The 19,557-nt window shown below is 36.3% G+C and overlaps 1 protein-coding gene across 1 annotated transcript; it reads right to left on the bottom strand.

Annotated features, from left to right (window-relative positions):
• Positions 1-1,834: 1,834 nt before the first annotated feature.
• Positions 1,835-19,022, bottom strand: LOC123766097 (uncharacterized). Its single transcript, XM_045754944.2, has 2 exons — positions 18,985-19,022; positions 1,835-7,343 (listed from the first exon to the last, which is right to left on the bottom strand). Exon 2 carries the CDS (start codon positions 6,799-6,801, stop codon positions 5,650-5,652), a length of 1,152 nt encoding a protein of 383 aa, XP_045610900.1. The 5' UTR covers positions 6,802-7,343; positions 18,985-19,022; the 3' UTR covers positions 1,835-5,649.
• Positions 19,023-19,557: the final 535 nt, after the last annotated feature.

Below are 19,557 nucleotides of genomic sequence, written 5' to 3'. Positions count from 1 at the left end.
ACTAAAGCTACACTAAAACAAAATGAGGTAGATTAATTAGAGATACACTGAATGATAAAGTTTATACTAGAGGACACAGTCAGAGCCAGTGTACAATGTAACAAGGGAGAATGGAGTATATAAAATATAGAGTAAAAAAACAAAACAAAAAAGAGACAATAACAAAGATGACAATTTTTTATTAAATAAAAGTAAAACCTTTTGAAAGGAAAGGCAGAGCTAAAGTACACATTGGTAGTTAGATGAAACTATAATTTGTATTCTGGTTATTCAGCTGTTATCCCACAGTCATTCAGGAAAGAATTGAGGTGAGCTTCAGTGGTTATTACATAGATTTTTCCAGTGTCCGTCTTCCTAGCTATAATTTTACCATCTTGCACAAAACAATGTTTATTTGCAGGGGGAATTTTTGCAGAATCCACACTGTTTAAATAAGAGATTTTGTCTGAACCTGGTCAGGCATTCATTTACATAAACAGTGGATTTACTAGAGACTGCAGTTCTGATAAGGTCTGACTTGTGGGTCAGATCTCTGTCTTCACAGTTGAGTTTAAGTCTGCTGGCAGTGTGGTCTACTCCGGTGTGTTTCCTGACTGCACCTATATATGTGTCGCCTGCCTCCAGAGAGCAGCATCTTCACGGGTGAACTTTATGCAGTTTTGTTTGCTCTTTGTCAACTGGTTTCTTTTCGTAATTCTTCCTTTGTTGTTGTGGTTGACTCTCGCAGTGTCCTCATGGCTCTGGAGTCCTTTAATCCTGCCCATCCTGTGGTCGTCGCAATTCAATATTGGCAGTTTCTTATCGCCAGCAGTTTTAAGACAGTCGAGTTTTGCTGGGTTCCCAACTTCTTTGGTGTTAACTTAAATGAGCGTGCGGACGCTGCAGCGAAGGAGGCTATCCTGCACTTGTCCCATTTCTCGCAAAGGTATTTCTTATTCAGACTTCTACCCTGTTATTCATTCCTCGAGCCGTGCCCGTAGGCAGGATCGCTGGTCTTCTCTTACTGGTAACAAGCTGCGTGTTCTTAAGTGTCCCCATTGGCCTTCCTCCTATCACCATGACCGGCGGTTCGAAACGGCTCTGGCGAGGTTACGTATTTAGTATTTAGGTTACGTATTATGTATTAGGTGAGGTTACGTATTACGTATTAGGCAAGGTTACGTATTATGTATTAGGCGAAATTACATATTAGGTGAGGTTACGTATTAGCCATACACGTTTAACTCCCTTTAGTCACTTAATGCCCTGCTCCTTATTATCCAAACTGCATTGTCCCTCTTACAGTCGTGCATATCCTTGTTGAATGTCCCGACTTCCAGGATGTGCATTTATCTTGCTTTCAGACCGTCTCTGGCAGTCATCTGTCCCTCGATAGTAACCTTAGTGAATCGGAGGCCTTTGATGTTGTTGACCTTATGCGCTTTTGTTCTCGTATTGACATATTTATAGAGGTATTTAGCGCTTACACACAGAAATAACAATAGCGTGATGCATCAAATAAACAAATCCACAAAGGCCGTGACCCTCATCACGGCCTTTGTGGATGTGTTCATATTTAGCGCCTTTTGAATATCCCGCACTTCTGACGGTGCTTCATAGCCTTCCCGGCTTGGTGCCTTCTTTTGATAATTATTTACAAGAATGATTATCAATATTAATCAAATTAAGGTTTCATGAATAAATGAATTGAGATTCAAATAGTTAATAAACTAGGATATAGATAATCAGTCAAATTAACATTAAAGAAAATTGTAATATATTAATGTCATATGGTAATAATACAAATTAGATAAAGGATGGACAATGGAAACATATAATTAATAAAAGCAGAACAAAGTGAAGATTACATTTATTTTTATTTATTTATTTATATACAAGAGTTGTTACATTCCTGTACACCCACGAGCACATATAGCATTTCGGGCAGGTCCTTAATCCTATGTTCCCCGGAATACGACCCGCCAAATCGTTTAACAATCAGGTACCCATTTTACTGTTGGGTGAACAGAGGCTACGGTTAAGGACTGGCACCCGGTCAATCCTCCCTGGCCAGGATACGAACCCAGGCCAAGCGCTAGCAAAGCGCCGAGCGAGTGCTTTACCACTACACCACGGGGACTACATAATAAAGTTGAGATCAAGAATAAATTAATTAAAATTCAAATAATTAATAAACTAGGATAATGATAATTAGTCAAATTAAGAATTCAGTAATTCCTTAAGTTAAGATTGTAATATACTAATGCCACACAGGAATAAGACACGCTGGTTAAAGTTTATCCCTTGGTGTTCTCATTGACAACAAGCTGAATTTCCAGGGCCACATTCAACATATAGCAAAAAAAGTTTCTAAAACAATTGGAATTCTTTCTACAATCAGATATTATGTACCTCGCCCTGCCCTGGTAATGTTCTATTAGTCTTTCATCTATGCTTATCTCAGTTATAGTACCTGTGCTTAAGGTTCTACTGCCTAAAATCATCTACGTCCTCTAATTACCCAACACAAGTCAGCTATCACAACAATATCAAACTCTAGCCCAAGACAGCAGTCGGGCCCCTTAATTAAATCTTTGAATATGTTAAATATTAAATAATAATATAATATAATATAATATAATATAATATAATATAATATAATATAATATAATATAATATAATATAATATTTCATTCACAAGAAGGTACAATCGGTTGGTGAGATTACATTAGTGATATTTTTACATTTTTGCAAAGTCACTAACATGCATAGTGTTTCGGGCAGGTCCTTAATCTAACATATCAGATAAGATAAAAAAAAGTACATTGTAGCAAGGTTTTATATCAACACTATAAATTGACAGAGGTGATTACACTGGCTAAGATTAAGTACTGGACTTAATTAGTCTTTATTTATCTATTTATTTATTTATTTATATACAAGAAGGTACATTGGGGGTTAACAGAGAATATAGAAATAAGTTGAATTTACATTCTTGTAAAGCCACTAGCATGCATAGCGTTTCGGGCAAGTCCTTAAACTAACAGAAAATTTTTAGATAAATTAACAGTAAAATTTATAAAAAAAATTTACATGTACTTTCCAGCTTTACTTTTACAGGTACATATAATTTTAAGTAGAATAATTTTAAAATAGAATTTAAGTACTAATATTGGGGAAGTGAGTAGTGCAAGATACAGTGTGAGTTTGAAGCACAAGGTAGGAAACTATGAGGATGAAATTATGTACTTTTCAGTTTTACTTTTGAACAGGGCATAGGTTGGACAGTTATTTTAATTCATCAGGGAGTAAGTTCGACAGTCACTGCACATTTCCTCAAATGTACTCTCTATATATAAAACTGTGAATTGTAATGTCAATCCTGACCTTAAACGCTTCCTAGAAGGTTGTAACAGAACCCATGAGCACCACACCAGAAACAAATACCTATTTGATATTCCAAGAGTACGACTTAGTCAAACTAGAAATGCTCTACAAATCAAGGGACCCAAATCATTCCCAATGTGGAATGACCTTCCCAACCATGTACCTCTGGACTGTACCTCTCTCAACCAGTTTAAGAATAGAACTAAGTACTACCTAATAAACTCCATGTAACCTACCTTACCCCCTAAATGTCAGCCCATGTCTTGCTATTATCAAACATTAATGATTAATGACCAACTTGTATAACTGCTAATATTTGCCATGAAGAAACTTAAAGAAAATTATAGCCTGTCTGTTTATTTAGTTAAAATTACTTGTGTTGTTCTGTTGTAATTTCAGCTGTTCCGTCCATCTTGTAATTATTGTCATTCTTTTTTTTTTTATTTCAGTTCAATTCATGATTTTGATCTCAATTATTTTTAAGTCTTAACTTTTAAGTTTTCCCACATCTTGCCTGAAACGCTGTGCGTATTAGCGGCTTTAGGCATATTATATACTTGCTCTATCAAGAAATCCAACATTCTTTTTTTGTAACTAATTTCGTATGTACTATCACCTAAATACAAATTATTATTATCAACATAAGACACTGATGTACTTAAAACTTAATATCGATGTTAGGCAAACACAGTAACCAACGCATAACCAAGAAAGTCTCAGAAACGGTCGGTATACTTTCTAAAATCAGATATTATGTTCTCCACTGTGTTCTCCTCTCATTATACTACGCACTAATCTATCCCTATCTTAATTATCAAGGGACCCAGAATGTGGAATGACCTTCCCAATCATGTTAAAGACTGTACCTCTCTCAACCAGTTTAAGATAAAAACTAAGTACTACCTAATAAATTCCCTGTGTGACCTACCTTACCCCTCTATTGTCAACCCATATCTGTTTTCTTAAACAACGCTGTTTGTCGACCTAATTGTATTTGTGATGCTTTTTCAGCCATGTTCCCCCCTATTTTTAATTTTTATTTGTTCTCAACACATTTTATTCTTTATACTCAATTAGTATTAAGTTTTAGTCATTAACGTTTTTCCAGCCCAAAACGCTTTGCGTAATAGTGGCTTTAGGCATTGTATGTACTAGCTCTATCTATGAATCGATCAAATTTTTGTAAAAGCTCTTGTATGTATGTACCTTACCTGAATAAACATTTATTTATTTATTTATTTATAATTATGGTATCTGTGCATGGGGGTCTACCACTGCAAACCACCTCAAGTCCATCATCACCCAGCACAAATCTGCTATCAGAACAATAACAAACTCTGCTTTCAGACAACACTTGCAACGCCCTTGTTTAAATCCCTAAACATGCTATACATAAACTCACTCCACACATTCTCTTGAGCCATTTACATGTACAAAACCTTAATCCTAAATGCAAATCCTGGTCTGAAATTCTTCCTTGACAGATGTAATAGGACCCATTATCACCACACAAGAAATAAATATCTCTTTGATATCCCCAGAGTCAAACTAAATCTGTGTAAACACTTTATGCAAATAAAAAGACCTAGTCTATGGAACTCACTCCCTAATGAATTTAAAAGCTGTCCAACCTATGCCTTATTCAAAAATAAAACCAAGAAGTACCTGATTTCATCCTCATAGTGTACTACCTAGTAATTTAAACTCGCACTGTATCTAGTGCGACCCACTTCGCCAATATATGTACCTAAGCCATACAACTTCACTATTGCCATCATTGCTATCATCTTATATCATGGCTGTTGTGTTGAATGCATATTTAACTACAATATACCTGGAAATAATCCTAAAATTATGATTCAATGTACCTGTTGTTAATCCTCAAATTTTACTATTAAGTACTTACTAATCTTCGTCAAATTTCTTACAATGTACCTGTTAACATTATTAAATTTTCTTAGAAATTACCTACTTAAAATTATGTGTTAGATTAAGGACCTGCCCGAGACGCTATGCGTGTTAATGACTTTACAAGAATGTAAAAACATCAATGCTATGTACTCTCGTAAACCCAATGTGCCTTCTTGTATATAAATAAATAAAAAATTAATAAAAAAATAAATAAAAAAATAAATAAAAGTTTAAACTATGAATGACAGGAGTATTAGCAGGAAGGAAGGTCAGACTCTTAGAGCAGAAAACTACAATGTTACATGATAATTAAAAGGAAGTTTATGGAACATCTTCATCTAATTGTAGAGGTGGTTTCCATATCCGTAAGATCTAAGGGTCCAGCAGCTTTGTGATCTTAGTATACGATGCATCAATATACTCGGTGACAGAGTTGATCACCTGACTCACATCATTATCAGTTATCCCAAACCGTCCTCCGGCTTGAGTCAACACCTGTACCATTAAGTCCTTGAGTTCTTTCTGTCTTGTTTTGAAGTCTTGCTCAGTCATACTCAGTTGTCCATGAACAGCATAATTTCGGTGTTGCTTCAGTTTATAAATGAGGTGCTCAAGCGATGGCTCCAGAGGTCCTGGAGTGGTCCACGTAGGGTCATTAATATCTGCCAGACCACACACATGCTGCAGTAGTTTGTATAATAAGATGATATCAAAACCAGTGTTGTCAGCAGATGCTTGAAGCATATCCCACTCGTAATTACCAAAGGTCTGCCTGAACTGGGCTTTTGTATACCCCAATTCCTCAGTGAGGTAATTGTGTATTGGGAAGGTACCTCTGTATGACCATCTGAACACTGTGTCAAGTACTAATCTTCCTGCCTTAATCACAGCGAATTCGTAACGCAATTGGTTGAGATCTTGCTCTTGTAATACTAGAAAATCTTCCTGGCGTAATCTGTTGGGATCTTCCCAAGAAAGCGGTGTCAAGCCCCCCATTTGGTACTGAAACACCGGCTCTCTGATATTTTCTAGCTGTTCGTCAATATACACAGTGAAGTTTCTAAACATTCGGTTCACTTCACGGCGGTCTTTCCCACACCGGGCGCCGGCCTTAGCCAACATCATCTTCAGTATATTACGGAGCTCTGTCAGGTTTTCCTCAAGGTCTTGTTGAGTCATCTTATTTATATGGCCCCAATCATTGTCTCGGAACGTCTTCAGCTTGTAAATGAGGTGTTCAAGCGATGGCCCGCTAGGCCCTGGAGAGGTCCACGTGGGGCCCTTGTCAGCCAGACCACACACACGCCGCAGGAGCTTGTACAACAGGGTGATATCAAAAGCTGCCGCATCAGTTGAATCTTGCAGTATTGTCTTCTCCTGATCAAAGAGGCTAATGTTGGACACAGTTACTGGGAAGCTGCCCTGGTACAACCACGTGAACACACAAGCCAGTGCATCTCGTCCTTCCGTACACAAAGCCACGCCAAATTGGCCCCAGTTGATAGTGTCTTGCGTTACTGGCATACTTAACTTACTGATTAGCACCTCACAATACTTTTGTTCAGTTTGTTCCTGCTTGTTCACTGGCGACTGTCTCGTACTTCTTCAGTACGGCGCTCCAGCTTCTATATTGTGGTACAGTATTGAACTTTTAGAAATTTATACATATTTTATATATTATTTTGTTGTTTATATATTTTCAGTAACCTTTTGAAATTCAATTGTTTTCCCTAAGAGATAAAATTGGTACTTCTTATGTTTTACTTTACACTAATGAAAGGTCATCAATAGCTTCCTTGTACTTCGTCCAACGTTCCTCAGACGTCTGTACTTCGTCCAACGTTCCTCAGACGTCTGTACTTCGTCCAACGTTCCTCAGACGTCTGTACTTCGTCCAACTTTCCTCAGACGTCTGTACTTCATCCAACGTTCCTCAGACGTCTGTACTTCGTCCAACGTTTCTCAGACGTCTGTACTTTGTCCAACGTTCCTCAGACGTCTGTACTTCGTCCAACGTTCCTCAGACGTCTGTACTTCGTCCAACATTTCTCAGACGTCTCCAACTTCTGGAAAAATCAAATGTAAACGAACAGCCACATGAAGGTTACCTGCCCAAAATATATATTTCTGAAAACTAATATTAATTAAATACAATTTTGCAAGGTATTATAAATGTAATTACATCCAATGGAAAGAAATAAAGCTTTCATTATTTTCCATTCTAAACTTCCCACAGTAAAGGTAGAACTTCCCACAGTAAAGGTGAAACTTCCCACAGTAAACGTGAAACTTCCCACAGTAAAGGTGGAACTTCTCACATTAAGGGTGAGTAGTGAGAGTTATGACTATTTTGTTCGCTTTTCTTTTTTTCGAGGGATCCCATAGTCATAAGGGTGTTTTCAATTTTTAGTCTATAGCCCCTCGTAGCATATGGGGTATTTGATTTTTTTATTCGATGGTACCACATAGTCTCCAAATATTTTCAATCGTTTTTCGACCTCTCCCTTTCATCATATATAAGTTTCCGAAGGGGTATTAAAGAGCTCCGTTCAGTCGTCCCCAAATGTGCTCACCTCGGTAACCCGGACAGGTACAGTCATCCCTATTGTTCAATGACGTCCTCAGCCAGCAAGTCTTCATCTTTACTCAACACGTCCGTTTTCTGTGATGGCATATTTAATCTCATTTTCATATTTATCCCCATTTTCAATTTTTTTCCCCAAGGAGATTAAAGGGGATTCCATCATCCATAATGTACAATCACATCATCAGCCAGCAAGTCTTCATCTTCCTCAATAAGTCCGTTTTCCGTGATTGAGTATTTAATCCCATTTCAAAGTATATAATATTAAATCCCATTTGGGGAGAACCATACGATATCTCCTATATACATCCTTGTTGTGCCAATCATTAACGACTGCTATGGATAAAATTGCAGAAGGTCCCATACATGAGAAGCATGGGAAATATCACAATGTTCACACTGGTATTTACCCGTCTTATCTAATCTATATCAATACAAATGTAAATGTTCCTTTGTTCAAAATCGCTAATCTCCGAAAGGTCTTCACAGATTGTTTTGAAATTTTGACACAATGTTCCATTCCCATCCGAGCGGGGTTTTATATACATACTATATAGATGTCACGTCTGTGACAGGAATTTATTTTTTTTTAAACTGTGTTTATCATGTTTTTTCATGTGAGGGCAATCTTTGAAACCTCTTTACAGATTGCTTTGAAATTTTGAAACAACGTTGCATTCGAATAGGCGCGTGTTTTTATATACCTACTATATAAATGTCTCACCTGTGACAGGAAAAAAACATGCTTTTTTTTTTAAAGCACCATCTGTGGGACATAAGAGCAACACATGCTCTAATCTCTGAAAGTTCTTCACTGATTGCTTTGAAATTTTGACACAACGTTCCATTCAAATATTCGCGTGTTTTTATATACCTACTATATAGATGCCACACCTGTGACAGGTAAAAACATGCTTTTTTTTTTAAAAATAGCACCATCTGTTGCACGTAATAGCAACACACGCTATACTAAATATATTACAATTCCATTTCAATGTTTCTGATTTCATTGAAAATTTAATTTTCATAGATTTCGATTTATTTTCATTTTGATTTAATTATTTTGTGTGACATTGCATTGGAATTGAGCTGTGTTGTTTATCATACCGTTCATTTTGTGAATATAAGTATAGATGCCACACCTGTGACAGGTAAAAACATGCTTTTTTTTTAAAAAAACAACCCCATCTGTTGCACGTAGGAGCAACACACGCTATACTAAATATGTTATGATTGCATTTCAATGTTTCTATGAAAATCTATGAAAATTTAATTTTCATAGATTTTGATTTATTTTCATTTTGATTTAATTATTTTGTGTGACATTGCGTTGGAATTGAGCTGTGTTGTTTACCATACCGTTCATTTCGTGTGTATAGTTTATTTGATTCATTTTTTCATTTCGATTTTTTAACTGTTTTTCTTATATTTCAGTGATGTAAACATCAGTTCATTTGATGTTCCCAATTTTCTGATGGGAACATCAGATAATTTGGGAATGCAACGGGCGAGGGAACGGGAGTGGGGAATGGTGGGGAGGACGTGGTGACAGGGGAGGGGGTAATGGTGGGCAGGACGAGGGGATGGGGGAGTTGGGAATAGTGGGGTCGAGGGGACAGGGGAATGGATAATGGTGGGGAGGACAAGGAGACTGGGGAGTGGGGGATGATGGGGAGGACTGGGAGACAGGGCAAGGTTGCTGTGGCTCAACAACACAATGCGTTGCAGAGCCACAGCAACGCATTGCTGGGTGCAGCCAGTCTATATGAATACAAATGTAAATGTTTGTTTGTTCAAAATTGCTCATCTCCAAAAGTTCTTCACGGATTTGTTTGAAATTTGACACAACGTTCCATTTGCATGGAAACAGCCCCATGCAAATGGGGCTGTTTCCAGAAACAAACATATTTCCTGTTTCCAGAAACAAACATATTTCCTGTTTCCAGAAACAAACATATTTCCTGTTTCCAGAAACAAACATATTTCCTGTTTCCAGAAACAAACATATTTCCTGTTTCCGGAAACAAACATTGGTAATGCTTTTCGCCTCATTCCAGTTAATAGTGTGATCGCATAAACTCTTGTGCAGATACAATGCATTAGACATTTGGCCAGTTCTAATACTATAATAGTATTATATACTATACTATTATATACAATAATAGTATATAATAGTATACGGTTGTCACAACATGCTTATAGTATTAGAACTGCCCAAATATCTAACGCATTGTATCTGCACAAGAGTTTATGCGATCACACTATTAACTGGAATGGGGCAAAAAGCATTACCAATTGTGGTGGTTTCGTGGAACGGAATTTGATTGAGTCTGCTCTAATCAGTGTCCAAATCTTCTTAATGTTAGTACTGGTATGTACAAACTTGATCCATTTTTGAGTTATAATATTACACAACAATTTAAGAAAAAACTCTGATAGAGAAGCTTACCATGTCTCATTACAATTTTATATTCATATATTGCGTGTTCATGAGGCTATTCTTTAATCTTTCATCCTTATTCTCTGACCGCTTAATCCTCTTTGACCATTCTAAGCTAAGCTATACCTGTTTCTGGTTAATTCTTTCCCTAGAGATGGGTTGGTCAGGTTCCAGGTGTTGGCCTGTATCCTCTCTCTTTCTTCCCTCTTTCTTCTTTCAGTCTGGTGTTGACAAAGGCTTTAACAGGCCGAAACGTTCACTTCCTTTCATATTTCTCTGTGGATTTTCTGCATATATATATATATATATATATATATATATATATATATATATATATATATATATATATATATATATATGTCGTACCTAGTAGCCAGAAAGCACTTCTCAGCCTACTATGCAATGCCCGATTTGCCTAATAAGCCAAGTTTTCCTGAATTAATATATTTTCTCTAATTTTTTTCTTATGAAATGATAAAGCTACCCATTTCATTATGTATGACGTCAATTTTTTTTTTTGGAGTTAAAATTAACGTAAATATATGACCGAACCTAACCAACCCTACCTAACCTAACCTAACCTATCTTTATAGGTTAGGTTAGGTAGCCGAAAATGTTAGGTTAGGTTAGGTTAGGTAGGTTAGGTAGTCGAAAAAGCATTAGTTCATGAAAACTTGGCTTATTAGGCAAATCGGGCCTTGCATAGTAGGCTGAGAAGTGCGTTCTGGCTACTAGGTACGACACATATATATATATATATATATATATATATATATATATATATATATATATATATATATATATATATATATATATATATATATATATATATATATATGATGGTAATCTTGGGCATAGCATTTTATCAAATCACCTCATTCTTTGGGGCACACGTGAGGAACACAAATGCAAACAAGCCTGAATGGTCCCCAGGCCTATATGCAACTGAAAACTCACACCCCAGAAGTGACTCGAACCCATACTGCCAGGAGCAACGCAACTGGTATGTACAGGACACCGTAATCTGCTTGACCATCAGGACCGGACATAAGGAAGTGATAGCCAAAGCTATTTGTACCACTTCCCTGCCGGCACTCGGATAGTAATCTTGGGCATAGCATTTTACCAAATCACCTCATTCTTTGGGGCACACGTGAGGAACACAAATGCGAACAAGCCTGAATGGTCCCCAGGACTATATGCATCTGAAAACTCACACCCCATAAGTGACTCGATCCAATACTGCCAGGATCAACGCAACTGGTATGTACAGGACGCCCAAACATATTTCTTATGTTTCTTTTCACTGTCGATGGTAATTGAAAAGAAGGAAGGTGAAACGCCAGGCAACCTCTGAAGAGACAACTAACACAACACCTGTACCCCCTATTAGACTATTTTACAGGAACTTCTATTCCACAGCTCATAAAACGGAGGAAAGTGTCCTGAAAGATATTGTTAATAGGAACGTTATCCCTACAGACAAAAATCAGAAGATACAATTGACGATTTATTATAAAACCAAAAAAACGGCCAACCTACTCATGAGAAACTCTCCAGACACAAAGCAGAACGCTTTAAAAGAGACCAACGTCGTCTATGCCTTCAAATGCCCACTTGGGGACTGTAAGCTTCAAAGAACTCAGTATATAGGCAAGAGAACAACATCTCTTTCCAGGCGATTAACGATGCATAAGCAACAGGGCTCCATTAAGGAACATATAATCTCTTCCCACAACCAGACCATCACCAGAGAAGTCTTAACAAACAACACAGAAATCATCGATAGATACAGTGATAGCAGGCGGCTTGACATCTGCGAGGCACTACACATCAAGAAGTCAACACCAGCAATCAATAGCCAATTAATGCACAACTATATTCTACCCACTTCAAGACTCTGCATCAATATAGAAGCAACAAGAAATATGGGCCAATAGGCCCTTTGCAGTTACTTCCATTCTTCCCTTTAATTTACCCAGTCACCTGAGGCAAACCCTCAGCAGTTTAAAGACCAACTAATGAAAATAGAACACTGCTTGGAAAACCTCACAAATCCAGCTCCGAACATCATTCTGCTTGGGGACTTCAACCTACGGCACCTGAAATGGAAGCACCTGGCTAATACAGTAATATCAGAAAGAATACCAGGAAGTAACCGAAATGAACAGGCACATGCAAATGACCTGCTACGGATGTGCGACAGATTTGCCTTAAACCAGCAAATAGTAGAACCAACTAGGAAGGAGAACACGCTGGACCTCATTTTCACTAATGATGATGAATTGATCAGGAACATAATGATTACAAATACCTGTTACTCAGATCACAACTTAATTGAAGTTAAGACAACCATGGGGAGTAGACCTTCAAAACCAGTCCAGATTCCCGGTGGAGGAGATTTCAGCAAATTCAACTTCAATAATAAACAGATAAACTGGGAGCAAATAAACCAGGACTTCACAGAAATAAACTGGGAAGAACAGCTAGAAAATGCAAACCTGAACCAGTGCCTGGAAAAAATAAGCTCAGAAGTACTAGAAATATGTTCAAACCGCATACCCCTAAGAAAAAAGAGGAAGAGATGCAGATTGGAATGGGAACGTCGTTGCCTATATAGGCGAAGAAAACGAATCGCGGAATAACTTGAGAGTCGCACCTTATTTCAAAAACGGCGAAGAAAGTTAGGTAGAGAAATAGAAACAATTGAACTCAAGCTACAAGAATCATACAAAACCCAGGAGAGGCAAAGAGAGCAAAAGGCCATCAGTGAAATAGAGAGAAATCCTAAATATTTTTTCTCCTATGCAAAATCAAGATCAAAAACTACATCTAGTATCGGGCCCCTGCGAAAGGGAGATGGAACTTTCACCGATGACAACAAAGAAATGAGCGAGTTACTGAGGAAGCAGTACGACTCTGTTTTCAGCGAGCCATTAAACACACTAAAGATTGATAACCCAAATGAATTTTTCATGGATATGATACCAACATCAAATCATATATCAGACGTCACCCTATCCACACTGGATTTTGAAGAAGCCATAAAGAGTATGCCTATGCACTCTGCACCAGGCCCGGATTCTTGGAACTCCATATTCATAAAGAACTGTAAAAAACCACTATCGCAGGCCCTCCACATTCTGTGGAGACAAAGCCTAGATACTGGCGTTATTCCTGATATACTAAAAACAGCAGAGATAGCACCACTTCATAAAGGAGGAAATAAGGCAGAGGCAAAAAAATACAGACCGATAGCACTAACATCGCACATCATAAAATTTTTTGGGAGAGTGCTAAGAAGTAAGATCACAAAATACATGGAATCACAGCATCTCCATAACCCCGGACAACATGGTTTCAGAACAGGGCGCTCTTGCCTGTCGCAGTTGCTGGACCACTATGATATGGCATTAGATACTATGGAAGACAAACAAAACGCTGATGTAATTTACACAGATTTCGCAAAAGCTTTTGATAAATGTGACCATGGTGTTATTGCACATAAAATGCGTTCAAAAGGAATTACCGGAAAATAGGCAGATGGATCTACAATTTCCTGACCAACAGAACCCAATGTGTAATAGTCAACAAAATAAAATCCAGCCCATCAACCGTGAAGAGCTCAGTCTCCCAGGGTACTGTGCTTGCTCCAGTACTTTTTCTCATCCTCATATCGGACATAGACAAGAACACAACCTATAGCACTGTATCATCCTTTACAGATGACACTAGGATCTTCATGAGAGTAGGCAACATAGAGGACACGGCAAACCTCCAGTCAGATGTAGATCAGGTCTTTCTATGGGCTACAGAAAATAACATGGTGTTTAATGAAGATAAGTTCCAGCTCATGCGCTATGGAAAAAATTAAAATATAAAAACGGAAACCATGTACAAAACTCAGGCAAATCATAACATAGAACGAAAAGGCAATGTAAAGGATCTGGGTGTACTCATGTCGGAAGACCTTACCTTTAAAGAACACAATAAAGTAGCCGTCACAACTGCAAGAAAAATGACAGGTTGGATAACAAGAACTTTTCACACTAGAGATGCTATACCGATGATGATACTTTTCAAAACGCTTGTGCTCTCTAAAGTGGAGTACTGCTGCACAATGACAGCCCCTTTCAAAGCTGGAGAAATTGCTGACCTGGAGAGCGTGCAGAGATCCTTTACTGCTAGAATCCACTCAGTAAAACATCTAAACTATTGGGACCGACTAAAGAGCCTAAAACTGTACTCCCATGAGGGCAGGCGGGAGAGGTACATGATAATTTACACGTGGAAAATATTAGAGGGGCTGGTCCCAAACCTGCACACAGAAATAACATCACATGTGACCAGAAGACATGGCAGGATGTGCAAAATACCCCCGTTGAAAAGCAGAGGTGCAACAGGTACTCTGAGAGAAAACTCTATCAACATCAGAGGCCCGAGACTGTTCAACACGCTTCCACTACACATAAGTGACATAACTGGCCGACCCCTCACAGTGTTCAAGAGAGAACTATCAACATCAGAGGCCCGAGACTGTTCAACACGCTTCCACTACACATAAGGGACATAACTGGCCGACCCCTCACAGTGTTCAAGAGAGAACTATCAACATCAGAGGCCCGAGACTGTTCAACACGCTTCCACTACACATAAGGGGCATAACTGGCCGACCCCTCACAGTGTTCAAGAGAGAACTGGATAAGCACCTCCAAAGGATACCTGATCAACCAGGCTGTGACTCATACGTCAGGCTGCGAGCAGCCGTGTCCAACAGCCTGGTTGATCAGTCCGGCAACCAGGAGGCCTGGTCGACGACCGGGCTGCGGGGACGCTAAGCCCCGGAAGCACCTCAAGGTAAGGTAAGGTAACCCGATTTATACCCATTGCACCGTGTTCTGTCTTGTGTTGAAAGTTTTGTTCACCTCGTTCAAAACTGTTGTAACATATCACCTCACCCAAATGCGGCTATATAACATGAAAGCTGTTTAAATGATAGCATAGTAGAATTGTTTAGTGTTTGCAGGTTACAGTTGTGTGTGTGTAAACTAAAGTCTTTGAAAATGTAATAAGTTATTACGAAACGCGTTCAAGTGTCGCGTCAGACTAGAAATAAAAATGAATTTTGGAAAATTGATTTTTCAATTACTATCGACAGTGCAAAGAAACATATGAAATATTGAGAAAATTCGTGTTAGAATTATTAATCTTACTTTTTCGGTCATATTTAATAACATATGTTTACAAGAAAGACTGCTACCAAAATATACTAATATATATATATATATATATATATATATATATATATATATATATATATATATATATATATATATATATATATATATATATATAAATATATATATATATTATATATATTATGTCGTACCTAGTAGCCAGAACGCACTTCTCAGCCTACTATGCAAGGCCCAATTTGCCTAATAAGCCAAGTTTTCATGAATAAATATATTTTCTCTAATTTTTTTCTTATGAAATAATAAAGCTACCCATTTCATTATGTATGAGGTCAATTTTTTGTTATTGGAGTTAAAATTAACGTAGGTATATGACCGAACCTAACCAACCCTACCTAACCTAACCTATCTCTATAGGTTAGGTTAGGTTAGGTAGCCGAAAAAGTTAGGTTAGGTTAGGTTAGGTAGTCGAAAAACAATTAGTTCATGAAAACTTGGCTTATTAGGCAAATTGGGTCTTGCATAGTAGGCCTAGAAGTGCATTCTGGCTACTAGGTACGACATATATATATATATATATATATATATATATATATATATATATATATATATATATATATACATATATATATATATATATATATATATATATATATATATACATATATATATATATATATATATATATATATATATATATATATATATATATATATATATATATATATATATATATATATATATATATATATCTTGTATATCTTGTAACCATCAAATACACTACATATATATATATATATATATATATATATATATATATATATATATATATATATATATATATATATATATATATATATATGTCGTACCTAATAGCCAGAACGCACTTCTCAGCCTACTATGCAAGGCCCGATTTGCCTAATAAGCCAAGTTTTCATGAATTAATTGTTTTTCGACTACCTAACCAACCTAACCTAACCTAACTTTTTCGGCTACCTAACCTAACCTAACGTATAGGTTAGGTTAGGTAGGGTTGGTTAGGTTCGGTCATATATCTACGTTAATTTTAACTCCAATAAAAAAATATTGACCTCATACATAATGAAATGGGTAGCTTTATCATTTCATAAGAAAAACATTTGAGAAAATATATTAATTCAGGAAAACTTGGCTTATTAAGCAATTCGGGCCTTGCATAGTAGGCTGAGAAGTGCGTTCTGGCTATTAGGTACGACATATATATATATATATATATATATATATATATATATATATATATATATATATGTCGTACCTAGTAGCCAGAACTCACTTCTCATCCTACTATTCAAGGCCCGATTTGCCTAATAAGCCAAGTTTTCCTGAATTAATATATTTACTATAATTTTTTTCTTATGAAATGATAAAGCAACCCTTTTCTCTATGTATGAGGTCAATTTTTTTTTATTGGAGTTAAAATTAACGTAGATATATGACCGAACCTAACCAACCCTACCTAACCTAACCTAACCTATATTTATAGGTAAGGTTAGGTTAGGTAGCCAAAAAAAGCTAGGTTAGGTTAGGTTAGGTAGGTTAGGTAGACGAGAAAACATTAATTCATGAAAACTTGGCTTATTAGGCAAATCGGGCCTTGAATAGTAGGCTGAGAAGTGCGTTCTGGCTATTAGGTACGACATATATATATATATATATATATGTCGTACCTAGTAGCCAGAACTCACTTTTTGGCCTACTATGCAAGGCCCGATTTGCCTAATAAGCCAAGTTTTCCTGAATTAATATATTTTTTCTAATTTTTTTCTTATGAAATGATAAAGCTACCCATTTCATTATGTATGAGGTCAATTTTTTTTTATTGGAGTTAAAATTAACGTAGATATATGACCGAACCTAACCAACCCTACCTAACCTAACCTAACCTATCTTTATAGGTTAGGTTTGGTTAGGTAGCCCAAAAAGGTAGGTTAGGTTAGGTTAGGTAGGTTAGGTAGTCGAAAAACAATTAATTCATGAAAACTTGGCTTATTAGGCAAATCGGGCCTTGCATAATAGGCTGAGAAGTGAGTTCTGGCTACTAGGTACGACATATATATATATATATATATATATATATATATATATATATATATATATATATATATATATATATATATATATTTATATATATATATATGTCGTACCTAATAGCCAGAACGCACTTCTCAGCCTACTATTCAAGGCCCGATTTGCCTAATAAGCCAAGTTTTCATGAATTATTGTTTTTTCGTCTACCTAACCTACCTAACCTAGCTTTTTTTGGCTACCTAACCTAACCTTACCTATAAATATAGGTTAGGTTAGGTTAGGTAGGGTTGGTTAGGTTCGGTCTTATATCTACGTTAATTTTAACTCCAATAAAAAAAAATTGACCTCATACATAGAGAAAAGGGTTGCTTTATCATTTCATAAGAAAAAAATTATAGTAAATATATTAATTCAGGAAAACTTGGCTTATTAGGCAAATCGGGCCTTGAATAGTAGGCTGAGAAGTGAGTTCTGGCTACTAGGTACGACATATATATATATATATATATATATATATATATATATATATATATATATATATATATATATATATATATATATATATATATATATGTCGTACCTAATAGCCAGAACGCACTTTTTGGCCTACTATGCAAGGCCCGATTTGCCTAATAAGCCAAGTTTTCATGAATTAATATATTTTCTCTAATTTTTTTCTTATGAAATGATAAAGTTACCCATTTCATTATGTATGAGGTCAATTTTTTTTATTGGAGTTAAAATTAACGTAGATATATGACCGAACCTAACCAACCCTACCTAACCTAACCTAACCTATCTTTATAGGTTATGTTGGGTTAGGTAGCTGAAAAAGTTAGGTTAGGTTAGGTTAGGTAGGTTAGGTAGTCGAAAAACAGTTAATTCAAGAAAACTTGGCTTATTAGGCAAATCGGGCCTTGCATAGTAGGCTGAGAAGTGCGTTCTGGCTACTAGGTACGACATATATATATATATATATATATATATATATATATATATATATATATATATATATATATATATATATATATATATATATTTATATATATATATATATATATATATATATATATATATATATATATATATATATATATATATATATATATATATATATATTTATATATATATATATATATATATATATATATATATATATATATATATATATATATATATATATATATATATATATATATATTAACGCCTACACATACACTTTGATAAGCCACTGAGGCAGGTGCGGCCAGCGGGAATTTGCGTTCCCTAATAATTATTTCAAGACGTAGCAGACTTATGAGAGCAAATTATTATCTCGGCCACAATAATTACTGCTCTGCAACATCTACGTGCACTGTTAAGAGCCTAGAACAACTTATTATAAGGCAAATATTGTATTAGAGAGGAGCTCCAGTACTCACCTCTACGTGTGGGACGGGAAGCAGTCGTGTGAGGTTCTACTGCGCATGCGTCGCCTCCCGCCACATGTACGATAACTTCAGCCAGTGTGTTCGAGTGTTATGCCATACAATTATCACGGCTCTTTAAATAAGCCTATTATATCTTAATGTGGCCTAGCCTAACCTAATCTAACACACTTTAAGCTACCTTTCCCAAGTATAACGCAACAATAATAAATAAAGTCTGTGTGACGTCATATTTGTGACACTGGTTAACTCTTATGAGAATAAGTTTAATCGTTTTCTTTGCTATTATATTTAATATTTAGCTTATTATTATTATTAATTTTAATTTATTAATTTTATCCTGCCATAATTTTTACGAAGTGTAAGTATAGGACAACTAGACAGCGGATGTCTTCAGATAAGGAAGATAAGATACGGGTCCAGGTGGCACAGTCGGGGTTGTTCTCAATGCACAATCGAGAATTTCGGGTTCGAATCCTGGGCGGGACAGAAATGGTTGGGCTCATTTCCTATCACTTAATGCATCTGTTCACCTAGTAGTGAGTAGGCATTCAGGAGGTAGTCGGC

Source organism: Procambarus clarkii, chromosome 9 (assembly GCF_040958095.1).
Source record: "Procambarus clarkii isolate CNS0578487 chromosome 9, FALCON_Pclarkii_2.0, whole genome shotgun sequence".
Classification (NCBI taxonomy): Eukaryota; Metazoa; Arthropoda; class Malacostraca; order Decapoda; family Cambaridae; genus Procambarus; species Procambarus clarkii.
Note: the sequence above shows the minus strand (reverse complement) of the source record. Positions and strands in the feature narration are given on the sequence as shown.